Source organism: Myotis daubentonii, chromosome 17 (assembly GCF_963259705.1).
Source record: "Myotis daubentonii chromosome 17, mMyoDau2.1, whole genome shotgun sequence".
NCBI lineage: Eukaryota > Metazoa > Chordata > Mammalia > Chiroptera > Vespertilionidae > Myotis > Myotis daubentonii.
Genome location: NC_081856.1, coordinates 32,601,794 through 32,620,664, shown reverse-complemented (window position 1 = coordinate 32,620,664; position 18,871 = coordinate 32,601,794). Strand labels below are relative to the sequence as shown.

The 18,871-nt window shown below is 39.2% G+C and overlaps 1 protein-coding gene across 14 annotated transcripts in view; it reads right to left on the bottom strand.

The window, feature by feature from the left end:
• The window catches only part of TRPS1 (transcriptional repressor GATA binding 1), a 231,321-nt gene extending 212,863 nt beyond the window's left edge, over positions 1-18,458 (bottom strand). For 2 of the 14 annotated variants that reach the window (XM_059671872.1, XM_059671881.1), the window contains exons 1-3: positions 16,773-17,245; positions 15,862-15,988; positions 10,464-10,583 (exon numbers count right to left, since the gene is read on the bottom strand). Coding sequence is in view for 1 of the 14 variants with exons in the window: in XM_059671878.1 (XP_059527861.1) it covers positions 16,773-16,782 (10 nt within the window). In the remaining 13 variants the exon portion in view is untranslated. Of the gene's footprint in view, positions 1-10,463; positions 10,584-15,861; positions 15,989-16,772; positions 17,246-17,444; positions 18,103-18,273 lie in introns of those variants that run through there. The other 12 variants (XM_059671871.1, XM_059671882.1, XM_059671873.1 and 9 more) reach the window with 7 other exon arrangements.
• Positions 18,459-18,871: the final 413 nt, after the last annotated feature.

The following is an 18,871-nucleotide window of genomic DNA, read 5'->3' as shown; positions in this document are numbered from 1 at the left end:
TTCACAATTTTCTCAGCACCTAAAAGTCGTAGACGCTTCTGGACAAAGCATTCTTCCCCCATGTGCCAATTTAATGCAATGCTTTTGAGAAACCATCATATCCAAGGCATTGTAAAGAGAACAAAATTGAGTTGAGTATGTTCTTCCTCTCCTCAAACTGACAAGGGGAGACCAAGGCAGGGGGTGTTTGAAATTAAAGGAAATGGAAAGGCTTTCAAAAGAAGAAATACATGGCCTGCCCAGGTGGCTCAGTTGGTTGAAGCATCATTCCATGCACCAAAAGGTTGAGCGTTCAATTTCTGGTCAGGGCACATACCTAGGCTGTGGGTGCTGGTTGGGGCGTATAGAAGAGGCAACAAACTGATAGATGTTTTCTTCTCTCCCCCACCCCCCTTCCTTTCTCTCTAAAATCAATAAACATATCCTCAGGTGAGGATAAAAAAAGAAGAAATATGAAAGCCAACATCTGAGGAATAGATAGAATTGCTATAGTTAAGGTTAGATAAAAGGTATTTCTTAAAGGGTGGTTTGGGAATATTCTGGGACTAAGTAACACTTTGAGGACAGAACACATGGTGTGGTACAGACGGAACTGATAAATTGGGAGCAGAGCTAATGATGATAAACAAACTTTTAAAAAAAACTAGAGGCCCGGTGCATGAAACTTGTGCACTGGGCGAGGGGTTGGGGGTGTCCCTCAGCCCAGCCTGCGCCCTCTCGCAGTCCAGGAGCCCTCGGGGGATGTCCAACTGCTGACTTAGGCCCGCTTCCCGTCCACCAGGCTTCTGGCTGAGCAGTGCCACCCCTGTGGGAGCACACTGACCACCAGGGGGCAGCTCCTGCATAGAGCATCTGCCCCCTGGTGGTCAGTGCACATCATAGCGATCGGTCATTCCACTGTTCAGTTGATTTGCGTATTAGCCTTTTATTATATAGGATACCTATGCCATTTGAAGACCACTGACATTGGAACTCAGAATCCAAGTTAGGTTTAGAGGTGAATGTGCTGGGGTTCTTTCATTCAGATCCAAAACTGAAAGCATATAATCCTCAATGAAAAGTGTAGAGATGAAGAGGAAAGTCAAGGGCAGATCAGAACACGTATGGCAGGAACCCAGTGCTCCAGAAGCCCAGCCAGGAAAGATACCCAAGAAAATGGCTGGCAGCATCCAATACATTTAAGAAATGCAGTCAGATGGAAAGACAATTGGGCTTGGCTACCATGGGGCCTCTGGTATCCTCAATACAGCAGTGTCAATAAATGGAGGAGCCTTGGCAAGCATCCACGTCGCTGAAAAATGAAGATGTACATGAAAAGAAACCCAGATTCCAGCTTTCAATATTTTCCCCACTCTGGGTTTATTTTTATATCTGAGTAGGTTTATCTTTTATCCGAAGAAAAAAAATAGACCACATTCCATATCTGGCTTAGGAACATTCTAATTAATAAATCTCAAAGAGCAACATTTTGACTTTGTGCCATGCCAAGTACAAGATGAAATCCATCTGGAAATAAATAAAAAGTAGCCTTTTGTTTTGTCTTACCTTGTATTTTTCTACACTGTCAAAGGAGATATATTCAATATTTGTCAATCGTTACCTAAAATCACTCCAGTGCTTAGACCGGAACCTATCAATCAGCTTCAGTAGCCATCTATTAGCGACAGAATCACAACTGTATTTTTCCTAGATTCCAAGAATGTTCCATAAGCAACTACAACTGGATGATAATCCAAATGGGCAGAAGATGAATGCCATTTAACTACCCTCTATAAAACATCCAGGATAGTCTTTGTTTACAAACATGTGCCATGAGAACAAGCATAAAACGAGATATAAAATATGAAAAAGAATATGTGAGAAGAGGTTTACCAAAAGTAAGGGAACATATTAGCAGAGTTGTGATTAAGGGGGAGCAAAAGAAAATTAAATGCACACTAATTTATCACGAAAGCAAGTCCCTTAATAAATGGCAGGAAAAAAATAAAATACAAAAAAATCTTATTTCAAACTTTTCTGGATTTGACTTGCAAGTCAACAACAACAACAAAAAGTATATTCTGATCAACCAAGCCCAGAGTGAGAGCCACTTTAAACCCATTTTGGTCTTCAATGCCAAAAGTACGTGGTTAGGTTCCAATCTCCTAAAGTAAAAGAAGAAAAAGAAAATGTCTGTATATTGGGGGAGACACCAATAATTTATTTAGGAAAATAAATTCTAAATAAATTAAGAAAAATTAGGGCAAATTAGACATTCATAGCATCTCCTATGGTTCTATCAGGTATACATTGGATATTAAATTATAATCACAGTCAGGGTTTAAAAAAATCAACTATCTAAAGAGATAAAAGCCAGAGGAAGAGCTGGAAATAATTCTTAGATAGTTATGTAATAAGAATAATGGGAGGTTTTAGCCTTTCTCTGTACAATATGCTTACTACACACAGAAAGAGATTTTATGTGAGATGACCAGCATTAACGGTTAAAATGGTCCCTTAACCTATGTTAGAAGAATTGCTTTTAAATGTTAATAATCACCCCATTACTCTCTGATTTCATTGATTATTTCTAACTGACTGAATATGATTATTTTCCCCAAGCAAACTGTTTCATTTTGAAGGAATAACTACTCACAGACACTTGTAACAGGTTTTTACCTAGAGCAACATTAATAAAACAACACCACCAAATTAAAAACAAGCCTGTCCTCTGGATAACATACAAACAGTGGAAAACCCAGACACATAAAAGGCCACCTTGCAACTCAACATGGAGTGGGTTCATATCAAACCCTGGACCAAACCAGCCCATTTCTAAGGCCTGACACACCTCTTCCAAAGCTACTTCTGGAGCTGACTTGAAAGAGTGTGGAAAGTGTCTTGGTCCAACATCTCTCTGCGTGGAATCCATCACGATTCTTTGAAGCAAAAAGGAAATGACAGTAGCATCCAGGGTTGTAAACTGTAAATTTCACTGATGGGGGGAGCTGCCTTGACCCTTTACATTATACAATATAACCATCAGCATTGGAAAGATGAAGAGAAAAAAAGAAACAAGTAAAATACCTCAGATATCTAAGAAGAAATTTTTTTCCTGTTTTCCCAATACAACAAAGTAAATGATTTAAATGAGCTTAACTATAACCAATAAAGAAACGTTAACTGCATCCATCATGAATAGCAAGGTCACAGATAAAATATGGAACGTTACAGAAATTCTAAAAAAAAAAGGCATTAAATTTATATTTTAAAATTTTTCACTACATTTAGGCTGAAATGTATCACTCAAAAGACAGGATTATGAAAAAAGGCATTTAAAATAAATGAGGTTCCTTTTTTACTCTCTGTTAATTTGTTTTTATAAATGCTGAGTTTATGTAAAATGCCACAAATAATTTTTCAACCACATTTTAATAATTAACTGCACATTCAGGCCTAATCTCACAGATGCTGTCTATAGTTTTCAACCAACCAAGGGACTTACGGCTGTTATAAATAAAAAAAAAGTTCAGTTTCTTGGAAGATAAAAAATCCTTAATTCAAATGGACCACTTTTTTAATTGGTCTCAAAATAGATAAATGTTGGAGGTAGTTTAAGCTAAGGGGAGAAGAACAATGCAAACTAACTCCTTATTAATAACAATTTTATAAACAATTCTTCAGTACCAACTGGATATTCCAAAGAAGGTTCTATCACTCAAGTGTTTGAAAGAAACAGTAAGCCTAGATTTTCTGCAGTAACTTTTAACCTTCCAGGATAATGTCTAAACATTTGATTCCCCTTTCTTTATAAGGTAATGACAGAGAAATATTACGAATATACCAACTGCTTTACTATACGATCAACTCCCTGCTCATACTATATTCTAATTCTATTCTCATATCTATCTACAAAAGGAAAAAGGAAAATTAATGAATTGCAAACGTTAGGCAGATTTCCTCAACAAACATCAAAGCTGTCTAGTGTTTTATGTACAAATGAGGATGGTGACCAGACACAGGTTCAAGTTCAGTCCTTGATCTAAGTAGCTATATGATCACGGGGAATTCCCTTAATCTTCAGTTTTCTCCTTTGTAAAACAAGATGATTCCGCTAGAATGGATAATAGTTCATGTCCCTCCTATCATTCAAAAGAAAGCATGATCCTTATGGTCGCGCTCAATAACACCCAAATTAAAGAGACACAAAACCTAAACTTGAACAGCAGATAGCAGATTTTCAACAGACCAATCAAGGCAAGTTCGGCCACCGAGAAAAGAAGTGTTTTATTGGCCAGGGTCTGTGTTTCCACAACAACCTATATATATATATATATATATATATTCAAAAGATTCAAAAGTCTAGATCCATTATTCCCTCATGTATGTGGGAAGCAGGCCATTATACGTTCACACACATATGATGAACTATGTGCCCATCAGCAAAGCAGATGGGGGCCAGGTTTCAGAGCACAGGCACAGAACTAAGAACATGCTCTCACACTCTCAATCTGAGCTCAAATAGGTGATTAAATTTTTATCCATCTGTTTATTTCCTTTGTCCAAGGTTTTATTGACGTAACTCAATGAAATAAAGAACACATATTATTAGGCTCAGAAAGTTTGCTCATATTTTCATATGATCATCTTTTGTCAAATTATTTCTATAACACTGTTTATGCAAATAAACCCTACATTACGAAAAGAAGAAACAATCTGGGGAATTTTTTTATTCGTTATCTGTATCTAGAAGCTTTGTATTAAATCTAAAAACACTGTTCCAGCTCTTCCATTAGATTCCAAATAGGTAAATTTTCTAAAATTATCCTTTCAAAATAGCTCATTTAACGTGATTTGAAATCACCACATTAGCCCAATTGTGCAACGTGGTTTTGATTACACTGGACCCAACTTTTGGCAAAATGGTATCCTGACATCATAAGGACCAAAGGAAGGCGTGTTTGGTTGAAATGTCCACATTTCTACCAGTGGAGACACCAAAATACTGTTAAATACACTCCACCAGGAGTGCAAACGAGGCGCTCTCTGGAGTCAATTCCACCTTCCGTGAATAGCGTGGGTGATGTGTTAGGGATACTAAGCTTGCAATTTTGTATCTATGTCTCTAGGGCCTGATGCATTTATTCCGAACAAAAATATTTGTAAACAGGCTTTAAGACGAGTGTGCAGAGCTGCTGCTTCTTCACAGTAGCAGCCTTATTTGTTTTACACATACTATAATTTAAGGATGCCAATCATTTTAAGCAGTCGTTTGCACAAAATAAAATACAGGCAAAAGCAGAGAAAATCTTTAGACTAAAAACACCTTTACACTAAGACATGTCAGATTAAAGTCTTCAGTGTATATACAGATTTACTTTTAACCCTGTGCATTCATGGTGTTTAATATTTTCCTATTACTTTTGGAAAATTCCACAGGAATACCCTAATTGATGTCAAAGGTGGTTACAATATTTTTTTTTCTTTTTCCTTCAATTGCATTTTTAGACACAAATTGCCTAAGACGCAAATGAGAAATAACTAGATGTCATGTTATTTTACACCATTCAGAATTTTTGCAATTACCTAAAAGAATAAATATATGATTTTCAAACACCAATTTTTGAACTAAAAATACAAGTATGCGATTAACATAAAAAAGGATTTCTCCGTAGTGAATCCTTAGAAATGACCAAAATATCTTATCATAGGAAGCTATGGAAAGAGAAATGAAATCACTGACCTCTCAATTTGATAGTTCAAATGAGTTTCTAAAAAGATAACGCAAAAGAAAAAATACAAAATTAATGCAAAATTAATTTGCATCCTATGGAAAATAACAAGGATTCTGTAATAAGAAAATCCTAAAAAGATGAAGTTTTTCCTCTCCTTTCTGAAAAGCTTAAAAAAACAACAAAACTAAATTATTTCAAAATCAATGGACTTCAAGCAATCCAAGAGAATTTGGAAAACATTTCTCTAAAAACCAATCCAGAATGCAGGATGTCAATTTGGAAATAATGGAAGCATATTTCGTTTTCAAATTTGAAAACTTTTAAAGACAAAAAGTCAAGTTAACATCCCAGTGATTAACCCAGGGGCTGTTTAGCCAAGAACAACCTTCAGCACTTAAAACATAAAACTGTCAGTTTCCTCTGCTTGGAGACAAAACATACAAAACGCAAACATTCACTGCTAGATTTTCCTAGATGTGAAAGACAGAGCTAACTTTTATAAAAGGTGATTGCTCTGAATATTTCTACCAGTTATTACATTTATGCCGTGGCTCCCCAAAATCAGCTACAAATTCCAAACCTCAAAATCATCCTTAGCAGATGGCTACTACTCTAGCACATTTACTCTCTAAATCGTGGTGGAAATATATGCAAGCACTTATTGAACTTTGCTAGGGCTCAACGTACAAATATGTTAAGCTGCCAGTGCTTGGTGTTATTGGATATAAGCTACCATAAACAATAAAACTCTTTACTAAAGACCCCTAAGGGCTGATAGCAGGATAGTTGGCATTCTATTTCTTGCAAATCTGAATAAAGCATACTGACGGTGAGACTAATGTAAGTACTCTCTTCCCTGAACCAAGACACATGCATTTCAAGCATCATCCGTGATCAACTTGTCAGATACATATTTATAAACTTGGACTACAGAGTTTGGTAGCAGCACTAACTAAAATGGTCTTAATCTTTTTGCCAGAAATCTGTCAGTTGGTGCTTACAATTGTTTCAAAATTATGCCACAATTTTCTTTCATTTCATTCAATGCATATCCTCAGACAAATAGGACGGTAAAGGCCTGCTTGCAACAAATCAATAAGTGAAATTATTTTACAGTGTATGCCTTTCCTCTTCTTATACTGCCCCCAAAATAAATATTATAAAGAAATGTAGGCAAAAAAAAAACCCCACAGCTAGCACTTTTTTCCACTAAAAGAAGAAATACTTATTTCTCCAAAAAACTGAAATATTGAATTCCCAAAGAGAAAAAAAAAAAAGGAGGAAAGAAAAAAATGGAAATAAAGAATGCAGAATAATCCAAAGGAAGCATGCTTGGGCTCGGCATCATTTCCCTTAGCATCCTGAAATGAACGACAGCACGCTGCCCGTGATCTCTGCTTACTCTGAGAACCAGCCAGAGGCTTTTCAAAAAGGGAAAATTCGAGTTGTGCTTTCAAATGCCAAATTAACTTACGGGACTTCCACTCCTGAAGGGAAACAGCAAAGGAGCGCGCCAGAAGCTATGCTTTTTGTCACACAACGCCGGAACTGATGAGTGTGACCCCAATGGGGTTTATCTAAAATCCCCACGTACCTCAGGCAAGGAGGTCAAAAGTTTTCTATGTCAAAAATATACAAATCAATGAAGCTAGATATAGCAATAGTTCCTTACGTTATCATGGAGTGTACAGTATGCAAGTCCCCCTTTTCTTCAGCTCTCTCTCCTTTTATATAGGAACCCAAAATGGGAACAACGAAGAGGATGAAAACCTGTTTACACTCATATCTAACCTCCTAGTGGCCACTTGTAATCTTTATTGGTCTCATTTTTAAATTTTTATTATTATCACTGATACATTGAAGTATTCAAGAAGTGTCCATAGCATGTAGACATCATTAAACGTGAACAATGATATGCTAAACTATGCTTGGAGGAAAAAGTTACAGGACAGGTGTGTACAGACGTGTAACACCAAAGAGTTAAATGTTTGACAAAGTGAATGTGCAAGATCATGAACACATATTTGCACGTAAAATGTGTACATTAGGATTCTTAGTATTGGCCTAAAATTTTACGAGTGGCAGCTTTCTTACTGGAAGCTTATCAAGTACAAAGAAAAAGTAAAAAGTAAGTCACTAGGGCACTCTTCCAAAACATAAATTGTCTTAAGAACGGGACATTTAAAGGTAAAATAAACAGTGATGAGATAGAGTAAAATAAATTGTTCATTGTAATTTAGGTTTAGATGATAGTGACTTTTTTTTTTACAGTAATTGACCACATTTTATATCCAATGAATGTAATGCAAATTCACTCTAAAAATAAAGGAGAAACATCTTTTACTCTACATTTACAGAAAATACTGTTTTATGCTACTTATTACTTGGATATGTAATTGGGTTGGCCACTTGTACCTAAGTTGTTTTCTAAAACTTATCTAAGTTTGCATAATTGAGGAGCAACACTTGCAATCATTTTTAAAAAGAGTAACTTAAAGACAGTATTAAACATTATCATTTCTGTTTTTTCAATTTATAATTTAAATTGATTTATTAACACAAAAATTCAGCCACCAAATACAGAAACACATGATTTTAAAAGATCTCAAAGGTATACCTAAAAATAATAAAGAATTATTCATCATTTAACAATTACACTAATATTTGAGGAAATTTAATAACATGGGCCTTGATTCCAATTAATATATATGATCATTCTTAACTTCCATCAGTTGAATGGCATTTTTAAAAGTTAAAGTGAGCTAGATTCTCTTTCAAAAATATTTAATGGCATCAAACAGTAAAGCAGAACCAAATATCAAACTCTCTTTTAGGAACTTGCATATAGTTGGGATTACTTCATAGTATTGAGAGTAAAACAGGCTGTTGTATTTATTTCTACATCTGTCAGAGCTAAGGATGCTGTGTGGATAATGACATCACAGAGAAGTCACAAGTAGAAGTTGGTTTTTAATGTGTTTTGCCAAGCTTGCTGTCATTTCAGAACCAAAATTATAATTAAATTAACCTCTAAATCAGTGTTGGGATGCATTAAGTAATTAAAGACTAAAGTCATTTCAAAAAATAGGTAATATGTTAAAATTCCATTCAGTGCCTGTAATGCAGAAACATTCTATATGAATGAGACTTCAGATACGCGCACGTTCATGTACACACTAAATTAATATGAAGCCACAAATTCATATGCTGCACTTGTGCATGGCTCAGAGAAAAATAAAGCTAAAACTAGATTAGTAATGCTTGATGCCTTTGCACATGAAGTGTATCATGTAATAGAGAAATTTAGATTCCACAAACAAATTTCTACCCCATATATTCACACTACCGGTATTTATAGATGTATCTGATCTCAAACATAATAGATACTTCTATAAGAAGAAATCAAAATATTGATTCACAAGAATTCACTGAAAGCCAGAATCTAATCAAGAAGCACATTATAATATCAATGTTTTGATTTGTAAGTTTCATAAATTCTGTTCAGATATAACAAATAAAAAAGCTCTAAAGCAAAATCTCTTTTATCTCTTCTTTTTCAACAGCTAAAATATATTTATTGTCTAAATAGCAATTGTGTTGTATCTATCATCCTACACTGGGTCCATTCCTGCTTATTATAATACTCAATTTAATAAAATAATGTTAATGCTTTTTAAGACTTGAGACATATGCATTCGATAATATGAATATGCTTATTATTCTTTACAATACTATGCTACTCACTACCATGAATGCAAAGTAATTAACAGATGAAACAATTATAAATGCAAATAAATGAACCATGCTCCCTTCACATAAAGGAAAAAAAGAAACAAAATAAACTATGGACACTTGAATATTTCCTTTTAACACTACTATAGAAGGCTTAAAGAGCTGACAATGAGTCATTTGTTTATTCAAGTCTTAAATAAATTGAATATATAAGTTAACTTCTGACTTACTTAAAAGTATTTGGAACATTTTCCAGAGCCTATTTTGACTGTGTCAATTACCTAGATACCAAAGTTGTTGTATTGTGTTGCCTGATGAAATAGGACATACAGCAACCCTCAAAACCAGTATTACAAGCCTGGCAAACAGCATCACAATTGGGTGACGCACAGAATCCATCACCCTAGGGGAAAATGGTATGGTCATAGTATGGAGTCTTTACATGTTCTATATTATTTCTACATAACGTTTTGAGATGACAGAATTGTAAACTGTAAAGTGCTGTCCCATAAAAGGATATATTCAGAAACAGCACCATCACTTATCTGCTACTCTCGACAAAAATGGGACTTTGGAAACATTATCTTAAAATATACTGAATGGTAGCATTTTGATTTATAGTTTTCTGTCATTTCTTAAATTTCTTAGTAGATCCGGAGGTGTAATATTAGTATTGTGATAGTAATGGCTTCATTACTGTTAAACTCCATACTCACTTCAAACTTCTAGAATTTATAAAGTAGGTCATGTATCTCCTTAAAAGATTCATGTTTAAAGAGCAGAGTGAATGGCTCAGCATATTAAGACTTCACCATCAAGGTGTTCCTTCATATTATCAGTCCATATACATTACATGCATAACACACACATACAATAGCATGCACACAGAGCAGCAATAATTTAAACACAGAATAGCTATTGTGAATACTTAAGCACTTGCAGGCATTCACACTGCTAGATTTCCTCTCATATTGTAGATATCCTACCGCCCCAAAATTGCACAAATCAAAATGTTACCTTTGTTCAAACAATACTGCAGTTCATTCTATAACAGAAAGTGTCATCCTCAATGGCTCAGGATCCAACAGAGTGGTGGATTCTTGGAGCAGAAGTGGTGCCGAGTGGTTTGAGGCAAAACTGAAACATATTGTTTAAGTAAACCTTAAGGGGAGGGGATCATATGCGCAATTGATGGATTTTTTTTTATATCATCTTCCACAAAGCCTCTCCAACCCCTCCCCGCCTCTGAACAGTAAACAAACTGCTGATATTAAAGGATAGCAGCTCTGAACACCTCCTCCTCCCTTTTTTTTCCTTCTTGCTAAACTTTATTACTGTCCCCTCAGTTTTGAATAAGCCAACATTCATTAAATAGAAATGTATTAACAGAGAACCCCATAACTTCAAATTTAGGATTGAAAACTTGGGGAAAAATAAAATAAAGCAAGACTTACTTAAAGACACTCTGATGCAAACAACTTATAGCTTAAGTTTCTAAAGATTTTCCTGACAACTCCTTAAGGAAAGAAGTAATTAGCAAAGAAAGAATGCCTCTGATTTGAACTCAAGTCTACAGTCCACACAAGAAAAACTGAGAAACACATAAAGGTAAATCAAAACTGTCATATTTCTACGAGAGAACACCTCAACTTCCCTAAATATGTGGAGTGGTTTTTATGACTATTATAAATGTCTTAAAAGGCATTTTAAGGTATCAATGTGATGCCTAATTTTCAGTACGTGTTATTTCTAAAATACGCTGTTTGGAAAAAAAAAAAATCTCAGAACAAATTTGGGCTTAAAAGCCAAGTCCCAGACAAGTAACCAAAAGATTTCAACCTTAGGAACAATTCACATCAGTAATGTTGCTCAGTCCTGGCCCATCAAGTGGGGCGAGGGCCCCATCTCTGGGTGGAGTGTCTTTCCCCAAGGAAGGAAACACTGGCACAAATCTCTCTGCCCTCCTGCAAGACTGTCCGACTTGCCAGCTTCTGAAGTTGCCCTGATGTCAATCAACATCACCAAGATGTCTCCTGACTGGAGAAAGTTCTGTCCGCCTGCGCAAGATCAGGAAGAGAGAAGATGACTATGGGGGAAAAATGGAAACTTAAAAACACTGTGTAATTAATAGGGTTAAAGAATGATCAACTAAAATTGGGAGAGAGGGGGGGAAAAAACCGCCAGCAGAAACAAACTGACCCTTAAAATGAACGCTTTCCCTCTCAAAATATATTTTGGTAAAGTTTCATCTATTTTCCTTCCTCTGCACATAAAAATGATTAATGCCACAATTAAACTTCCACAGTTCAGGCTCCTGCTAACAGGTGTAGCGTTCTTTATATAAACATATTCATTGACCTGTCGCCATTGATAATCTTAATTAATTCATCTCGGTTGAAACACAAACAAATGTCCTTTTTCAAATAAAAAAGAAAGAACGCAACACAAATACCCACTTCTACCCAAAACCCCAAAACTGTTGAAGTTACGGTAACCTGAAATGCACCAGCCATCACAGAGAGCGATTGGAGAGACCCGGCAGTGTTCAGCAGGAAAGATTTTTAATAACAGATTGAAAAACAAGAATAAAAATAACTCCATCAACAGAGCCTTTCTTCCTCAGGCCACAAGCCCGTTCTTACTTGAACTTCTTTTTTTTAAATGGCATTTTGGCCACTAAAACCAATCCAGAACATTATTAAAAGTTAAAAGCTACCAATTACTTCTGTCTGTTCTTTTAAAGCAAAGTTTGGCATTACGTCAGTTGGTTTAAAGAAAACAAGAAAGAGAGAAAGAGTAGGAGAGAAAGTTTCCTGCTTGTATAAACTAAACCACCAGGGAAGGTGTCTAGCCACTTGTAAAGTATTTACTGCAGGTTTTTAAAGAGCTAGAAAATATTTAAAAATTAAAAGTTTTCTCTTATTTTTAATGAAACATACTTAGGAACGAAAAAGCGTAGCCTTCATGTCTTCTTTGAAGCGTCTGGATGTTATGGGTATTTCAATCATAGCTCTCAATCATAAAATGATTTCCAATGATGCTTCAAATTGGAAATACATAGATAATTTCATCTTTGTTTTGCTACTTGTATTTGTGCTCTTGAGAAGAAGAAAAAAAAAGTGGGATTGACAAAAAGTAGGCATTGCTAAGTGAACAGTCAGATTTCTTCATCTAACTCTTAACATTTTAAATTATTTTTATCACAGATTCTTCTTCAGATTCAGTGAGGTTTCCTTAACTCTAAAAGTTCTCTTTCTAACTTAAATCAAGTTCTACATTATTATAGCCATCAGAGAACCAAACCAAAGACCAACAAACTCCATTCCCAGGGATCAGAGAACCACGGGGTGATAGGACAAGCCTAAAGATGACCATAAGATCACCACTGAAGACATTGCAAGGGCCCTATATAATTAATCAAATATCCTACACAAATAAACAAACGGCTTAAGACCCACTTCTACTCCAGGACAAATTTTTTAAAGTGGCTATTCCCTCAGCAGCCCTGGTTGCTACTGAACAGTAGTATAAAACAACACTTGGCATTTTAGCATATTTACTTTAACCCACTGGTTAAAGTTTTTTAGAGAGATACATAATTTTGATAACTACCAAAACTCTGCTCAATTTTTTCAGCGTAAACGATTACAAAGTGCATTAGACCCCTCTATCCGTAAGAATTACAAGTACCCTTCGAAAAGCAGATTAAATTTCTACTTGGCAAAGGCTAGAAGAGTTCCTTCATATTTTATCTAAGGGGGACCTACAATTCCATAAATCATTACGATTACAGAAACAAAAAAAATCCACTTCTTTCTGTAGGGTATTAAAAGAGGAATGTAGTTATCAGAAGGTTAAACCAAGTCTCGATATGCTGCCATTAATTTCTCCAAATTTCAATAAGAAATAAATACGAGAAAGGAGTAAACAAGACTCAGAATTAGTTATCGATGGTATTAGAAGTTATAACCAGCAAAAGGGAGAGAGAAAGGAACCTCAGTTACCTGAACGCTTCACCGAGGATGAACAACAGAAAGCAAGTCCATAAAACTTGGCTGCTTTTATCAAATTGATTGTAACTTGTGAGCTGCACTATTTGGGACAGAACTGTCTGAGTTTATAGTTTTCTTTGCCTGCCAAAAACAGATGCAGACTACCACACTCGCTGTCCTGCGGAAACTAAATTAAGCAAAGGCAAATACCAAGTGGAACGTTGTCAGTCTGTTGAATGAATGGCTTCATTTTACACACCAGAGAATATCTTAATAAGAATATGTCTTAATGTGCACGTCATTTTATTTTAAGCACTTAACATAAAGTGCTTATTTCAAAAATAATGATTTTCCCTTGAAATTGATGATAAACACCTGTGCATAACTTTTTTAAAAGTCTATTTTGTTTTACGCACAATAGCATAGTATTGTTATGGTATTGTTGGCTATTAGAGGGACAGTAAAGTAACAAAAAATAAATTTTATACAAATATATTGTGGATACATTTAAAGGCCAGTTACCAATATTTGTGCTCATTTTAAATTTAAAATAAAGCTCTAGCTCAAAAACAATTTGCTACAAGTTCTTTTAAAACTTTCAGTAATGTTTATTTACTTCAACAAAGAAGGTAAGACAGCAGTTTATTAAAGCTTAACACCTTTTGGCATTCTTCATAGAAATATGCAGATCAATAACTACAAATTGTGGTCTCTCTCTCTCTCTCTCTCTCTCTCTCCACACACACACACACACACACACACACACACACACACATAATAAAAATAATAATAATGATAATATAATAGAAACATCATTGAGATACTAGGATCTTAAAAGCAGCTTTCCCACAGCTGCATTCATTTCCCTGTTTTGAAGGTTTTCCTGATGAATGAAGATTTCCTTATGTGTATGTGAGAGACCTACACTGCGGAAATCAGAGTCAACTCAGAAGCAATATGACTTAAAAGAAAAGTAAAAATAATACTGAAAATATGGTAGGGGCATATGGACCACACTTAAGATTAGCACACTGATTGAGAGTCTAGCCTGTTTTTAAGCAAAATTTTTATAAAATCACTTAAAATATTATCGCCAAAATGCTGAGGTCTAAAATCAACTCAGACTCCTCAGCTCCTAGGACGCTTTTCTCCTTACATTTAACGTTACCTTGAAGACGCAAAGGACATCATCAAAATAGCAGCAGAGACCCTCACAGCGTCTAGAATCCAAAGGGGTGACAAACTTTTTTGTAAAGAACTTGTTATGTTCCACTATTTACTTGGAGAGTCTCAGATTTAGTGATTATTATGTGCGGGAAAGTATTCCACACACACATATATCCTAACATACAACAGATATATCGGTGAGCCGCACACATCAGCTCACGGGTGGGAAAGAGTACTTTGCCAACAGAGTACTACTGAAGCTTCGAGAAGCCTCACCTTTAGAGAAATCAAATCAGAATGCTGGCAATTCAATTATATTTCCCCTCAGAAGCTTCCTTTTCACATTATTAATATCCAGAAATAATCGTCAAACGTCAGCCCGTTAGTGGCCCTGTATATTACATTGAACCTAGAAACGTTTCATCCCGGGGCATAACCTTAAAGGAAAGTTTAACCATCTGAGGAGGGGGAAGCTCTAAGAACGACATTTTTGACTTGTTAAGATTAAGCATGCCATTAATAAACTTTCCCTTAAAGGTAAAAAAAAAAAATCCTCAAAATGTTGGTATCATTTCCAGACTGTCCTGTCAGCATCACAACTTACAGGAAATGCTTCATCTTCCCATACAAACCCTGTATTTATTCACAACCCTGGCATACTTGGGGGAAGAAAAAAAAAAAAAAGCCCACACCATTTCAGAGCTGGTTGGCTTTTTTACACTAACTGGTGGAATATCTGAGAAAGTGTTCTCAGCAAATGAGCAGCCTGTAAGAAACTTGACAACAGGGAGTGCAGAAACTTTCATTCTCATTTTGTCCACGTCAAGAACTGGCTGCGGCGCATTACTTTCCTTCGCTGCCCCTTGCATTTTTAACTCTGGCAGCCTTTTCGAAATGATCAACTTTTCCTAAAACCAGCAGCAAAGTAGTAACATGATGCCAGCAAGATCCATAGGTTTGCACTGAAAGAGCTGAAGGACTTTGAGGACTGGCTGGAAGGTTCCTATTTTATTTTTCTGCTGTGAGCAATCCCATGTTAGCCAACAACCAGGCCTAGAGTGATCACTTCTGTGTAATTTTTGTCTCGGGCCCTATCTGGGTTTTCCCTTTGCACTGAGTCTCCCTCCCAGACCCTTTCCTGTTCACCTGGTGCGTTTACAAAAGTTCAATGACTTCACAGAAGTGCAATGAGTCAGGAATCGGCCTAACTTCTCTGCGATTTCACTTCTCCCGCTAAAGCTTCTCACTTCACTTACCTCCCTGAAAAGTCTCGCCGTGATTGTCCAAAATAGGGCAAGGATGAATATCCTATCATACTTTGGGTTCATCATTAAAGATCCATCGCTCTGACTCAAAAACTTGCCTAGTTATCAATTATGAGGCCTAAAAAGACAGGAGGAAGTAAAGCAAGACCTGAAATTTAATAAGCCCAAGATTCCCCCCACCCCTGAAACCCACCAGTCCTTCTCGCCCTCTAACTTAAATCGCTTTAGAGTCTTCGGGCCATAAAACTGCGACTGACTTCCCAGGGGTGGGGGGGAAACACCACCATCTCACACAGGTACCAACAAAACAAAACCAAAAAAAAAAAAAAAAAGCTTCCCCAGCCACAAAAACAGCTTTGCACTTCAAACAACTCCCACCTCCGCCTCACCCTCAAATTATTCACGGGGTCCTGCAATCCTGGAGTTTTGGGGGGAGGGGGGCAGTGGTGTTTGCCTTGGCCTTTGCACGGTGCGTGCCTCTAGAACCCAAACAGGAACTAGACAGGAGGCGCAGCGCCCGTCCGCCGGGCTGTCCCACCGCTGTCAGGCGTGTAATCACCGGCCAGTGTCCGCTGACCCGAGACACATGGCGCATCATCCGCACCCGCAGAGGAAGTCTGCCCCTGCCTCGGCCCCGACGGAAGCGCCCGGGCTGCAAGGCCCTGCCACATGGCACCGCGGGGCACCGACCCCTCGGTCGAGCCGCCCTGAGCCGCGCACAGGCGGGTGCATCAGGGGATGCGACCAGCCTCCTCCTCCAGCCCAGCTGGGCCTGGAAGGGAAAAAAGTTTGGAGCCTGGCTTTGCAAACTCTTCCCAAGCCAACGCCAGTCCGGTGCTGTTTTCCTACTCTGGGGACCGCACGAAGGCCCCTCCCGACCCTCCCAAGTTCGCCCAACTTACTACTCTGCATGCTGGTGCCTAGTGTGCTCCCCGCTTGTCAGGAGCCCCCAGAAAACTTGCAGCGGCGGCGGCGGCGGCGGCAGCGGCCCCTCGGGTCCAGCCACCTCCAGCTCCTCCGCTGCGCCCGGTAGGAGAGAATTAAAATCAGCCCGAGAGAGACAGCGAGGGGGAGTGGGGCTGCGAGGGGGAGGGGGCACCGGCCTGAAACTTCTTTTTTTGGCAAATGGGGATTTGTTTTTCCTCCTCCCCGGCGGCTGAACTTGACCCTCCTGACTCCAGGGGCTACTGCAGTTGGAAGTCGCTCGTTTCTAAGGCTCAGATGCCTCCGACCCACCAAAAGGAGGAGAGGAAGGGAGGGGGAAAGAGAGCAGAAGAGAAGAAAGAAAGAAATCACACGCGCAAAAAAAGGAAGAAAGAAAATGCATGTGAAACCCGAGAAGCCTGCGCTTGGCTTTCTGCACACTCTCCCTCCGCTGCTTTTTTTTTTTTTTTTTTTTCAAAGAAAGTCACTTTTAATTCCCAGGGCTCCCCGCTCGCGATCGCCCACATTTTGCGCACACACGCGCGGGCGCAGCACTCGCAGCGCGGTGCCGGGCCGGGCCGAGCGGCTCCCGCGCCCCCCCGCGCCCCCCGCGCCCCGGCCCCGCGGCCGCCCGGGCCTCCCCTCCTTACCTGTTGATTAATCGTCAAGAACACCCTCCGCAGCCCGAAAGATGGTGGCGCGGCGGCCAGAGCCATGAACCGTCTTCTGTTGTTTGCAGAGTTGATCTTGGATTATTTGGGGGGGTGGTGGGGGGGGAGAGAAAGGTCTTTCCTGCCTCCCCCCCTTTTCCTTCCCTCCCCCCTTTTATAAAAAAAAGAGAGAGAGAGCAAGAGAAAGAGAAAGGAAATAGAGCAAGGATGTGCCCGGTGCCGGGTGGGAGAGGGGAGGGGGTGTTGTTTTTTGTTTAAAAAAAAATAAAATAAAATAATAATGGGAAGGCGAGAGCGCGATCGAGAGGACGCGGGGTCTGGAGGAACGAGCAGCACCAAACAAGAGGACGCTTGAGATTGCAGTGAGATCGGGTCTTTATCAGAAATGTTATCGCTTGTCAGGACCTCAGTCTCCGCGCATTACGTCAGTTTCAAGACACCAACACTATTAATATCAAAGGAGCCTTCGCGGAGGAAAGCGCCACCCCAGACCGAGCTCCCTTAAAGAGACAGCGCGCGTCCCCGCGCCGCCGCCGCCGCCGCCGCCCCGCCCGGCTCCGAGCACCCGCCGCCGCCGCCGCCCGCCGGGACCGGCCCCGGCCGCGGCCAGCCGGCTGCGCGAGAACTTCGCCCGCGTCTGAGCGCCGCAAATGAGAGCGGCGCGGGGCAGGGACCCGGCTACCTTCCCGCCCCGCCTCTCCCCCCTCCTCCTCCCCCCCTCCCCCCCGGGTGAACGTGCGGGCTGGAAACCCAGGGGGAAAAAATCCGAAAGCTTTAGGGAATAAGGTGGTAAAAGATAAGGACTTACCTTGGGAGGGGGTGGGGGGCAGGTGGGGGCCGGTGCGTGGCGGCCAGATCGTGGGTCCCCAAAACACTCGGAGATGCTCTCGGGAACCGTCCAAAGAACTCCAAAAGTGCTTTTACCTTTTTGGGTGTTACTTTGCCCTCTCCCTCCCAATTAAGCGACGCAGGATTTGTGTGTGTGTGAGTGCGTGTGTGTGTGTGTGTGTGTGTGAGTGTGCGTGTGCGCGCGCGCGCCGCCCCTCCCCCGCCCTTTTTCTGGGGCATGAAGAAGTCCTAGGGCACCTAGTCGGTGGTCTGTGTTTCCCATGCATTTGATGGCCAGTGAGGCTGAGAACTTGAACTCTGTCCTGAGTTGGAGAAGTGCGGACTGAGGTTGCTATGGTTTTGTGGGCTGGGGGGGACTCTAGCAAGCTCTGTGGGTGCTTAAATGGGGTACCACAAAACAGAGAAAATGGGAACATTACTCAAGTGCTGCAAGATTAGTACCTGCAGCTCTTTGGAGTTATAGTAGCAGGCAAGGAACACTGAATTAAGCATGCCATTCTTATTACTACTTCACATCTCCAAATACTCTCATTGTTAAGTGAAATTCTCTCAAAATA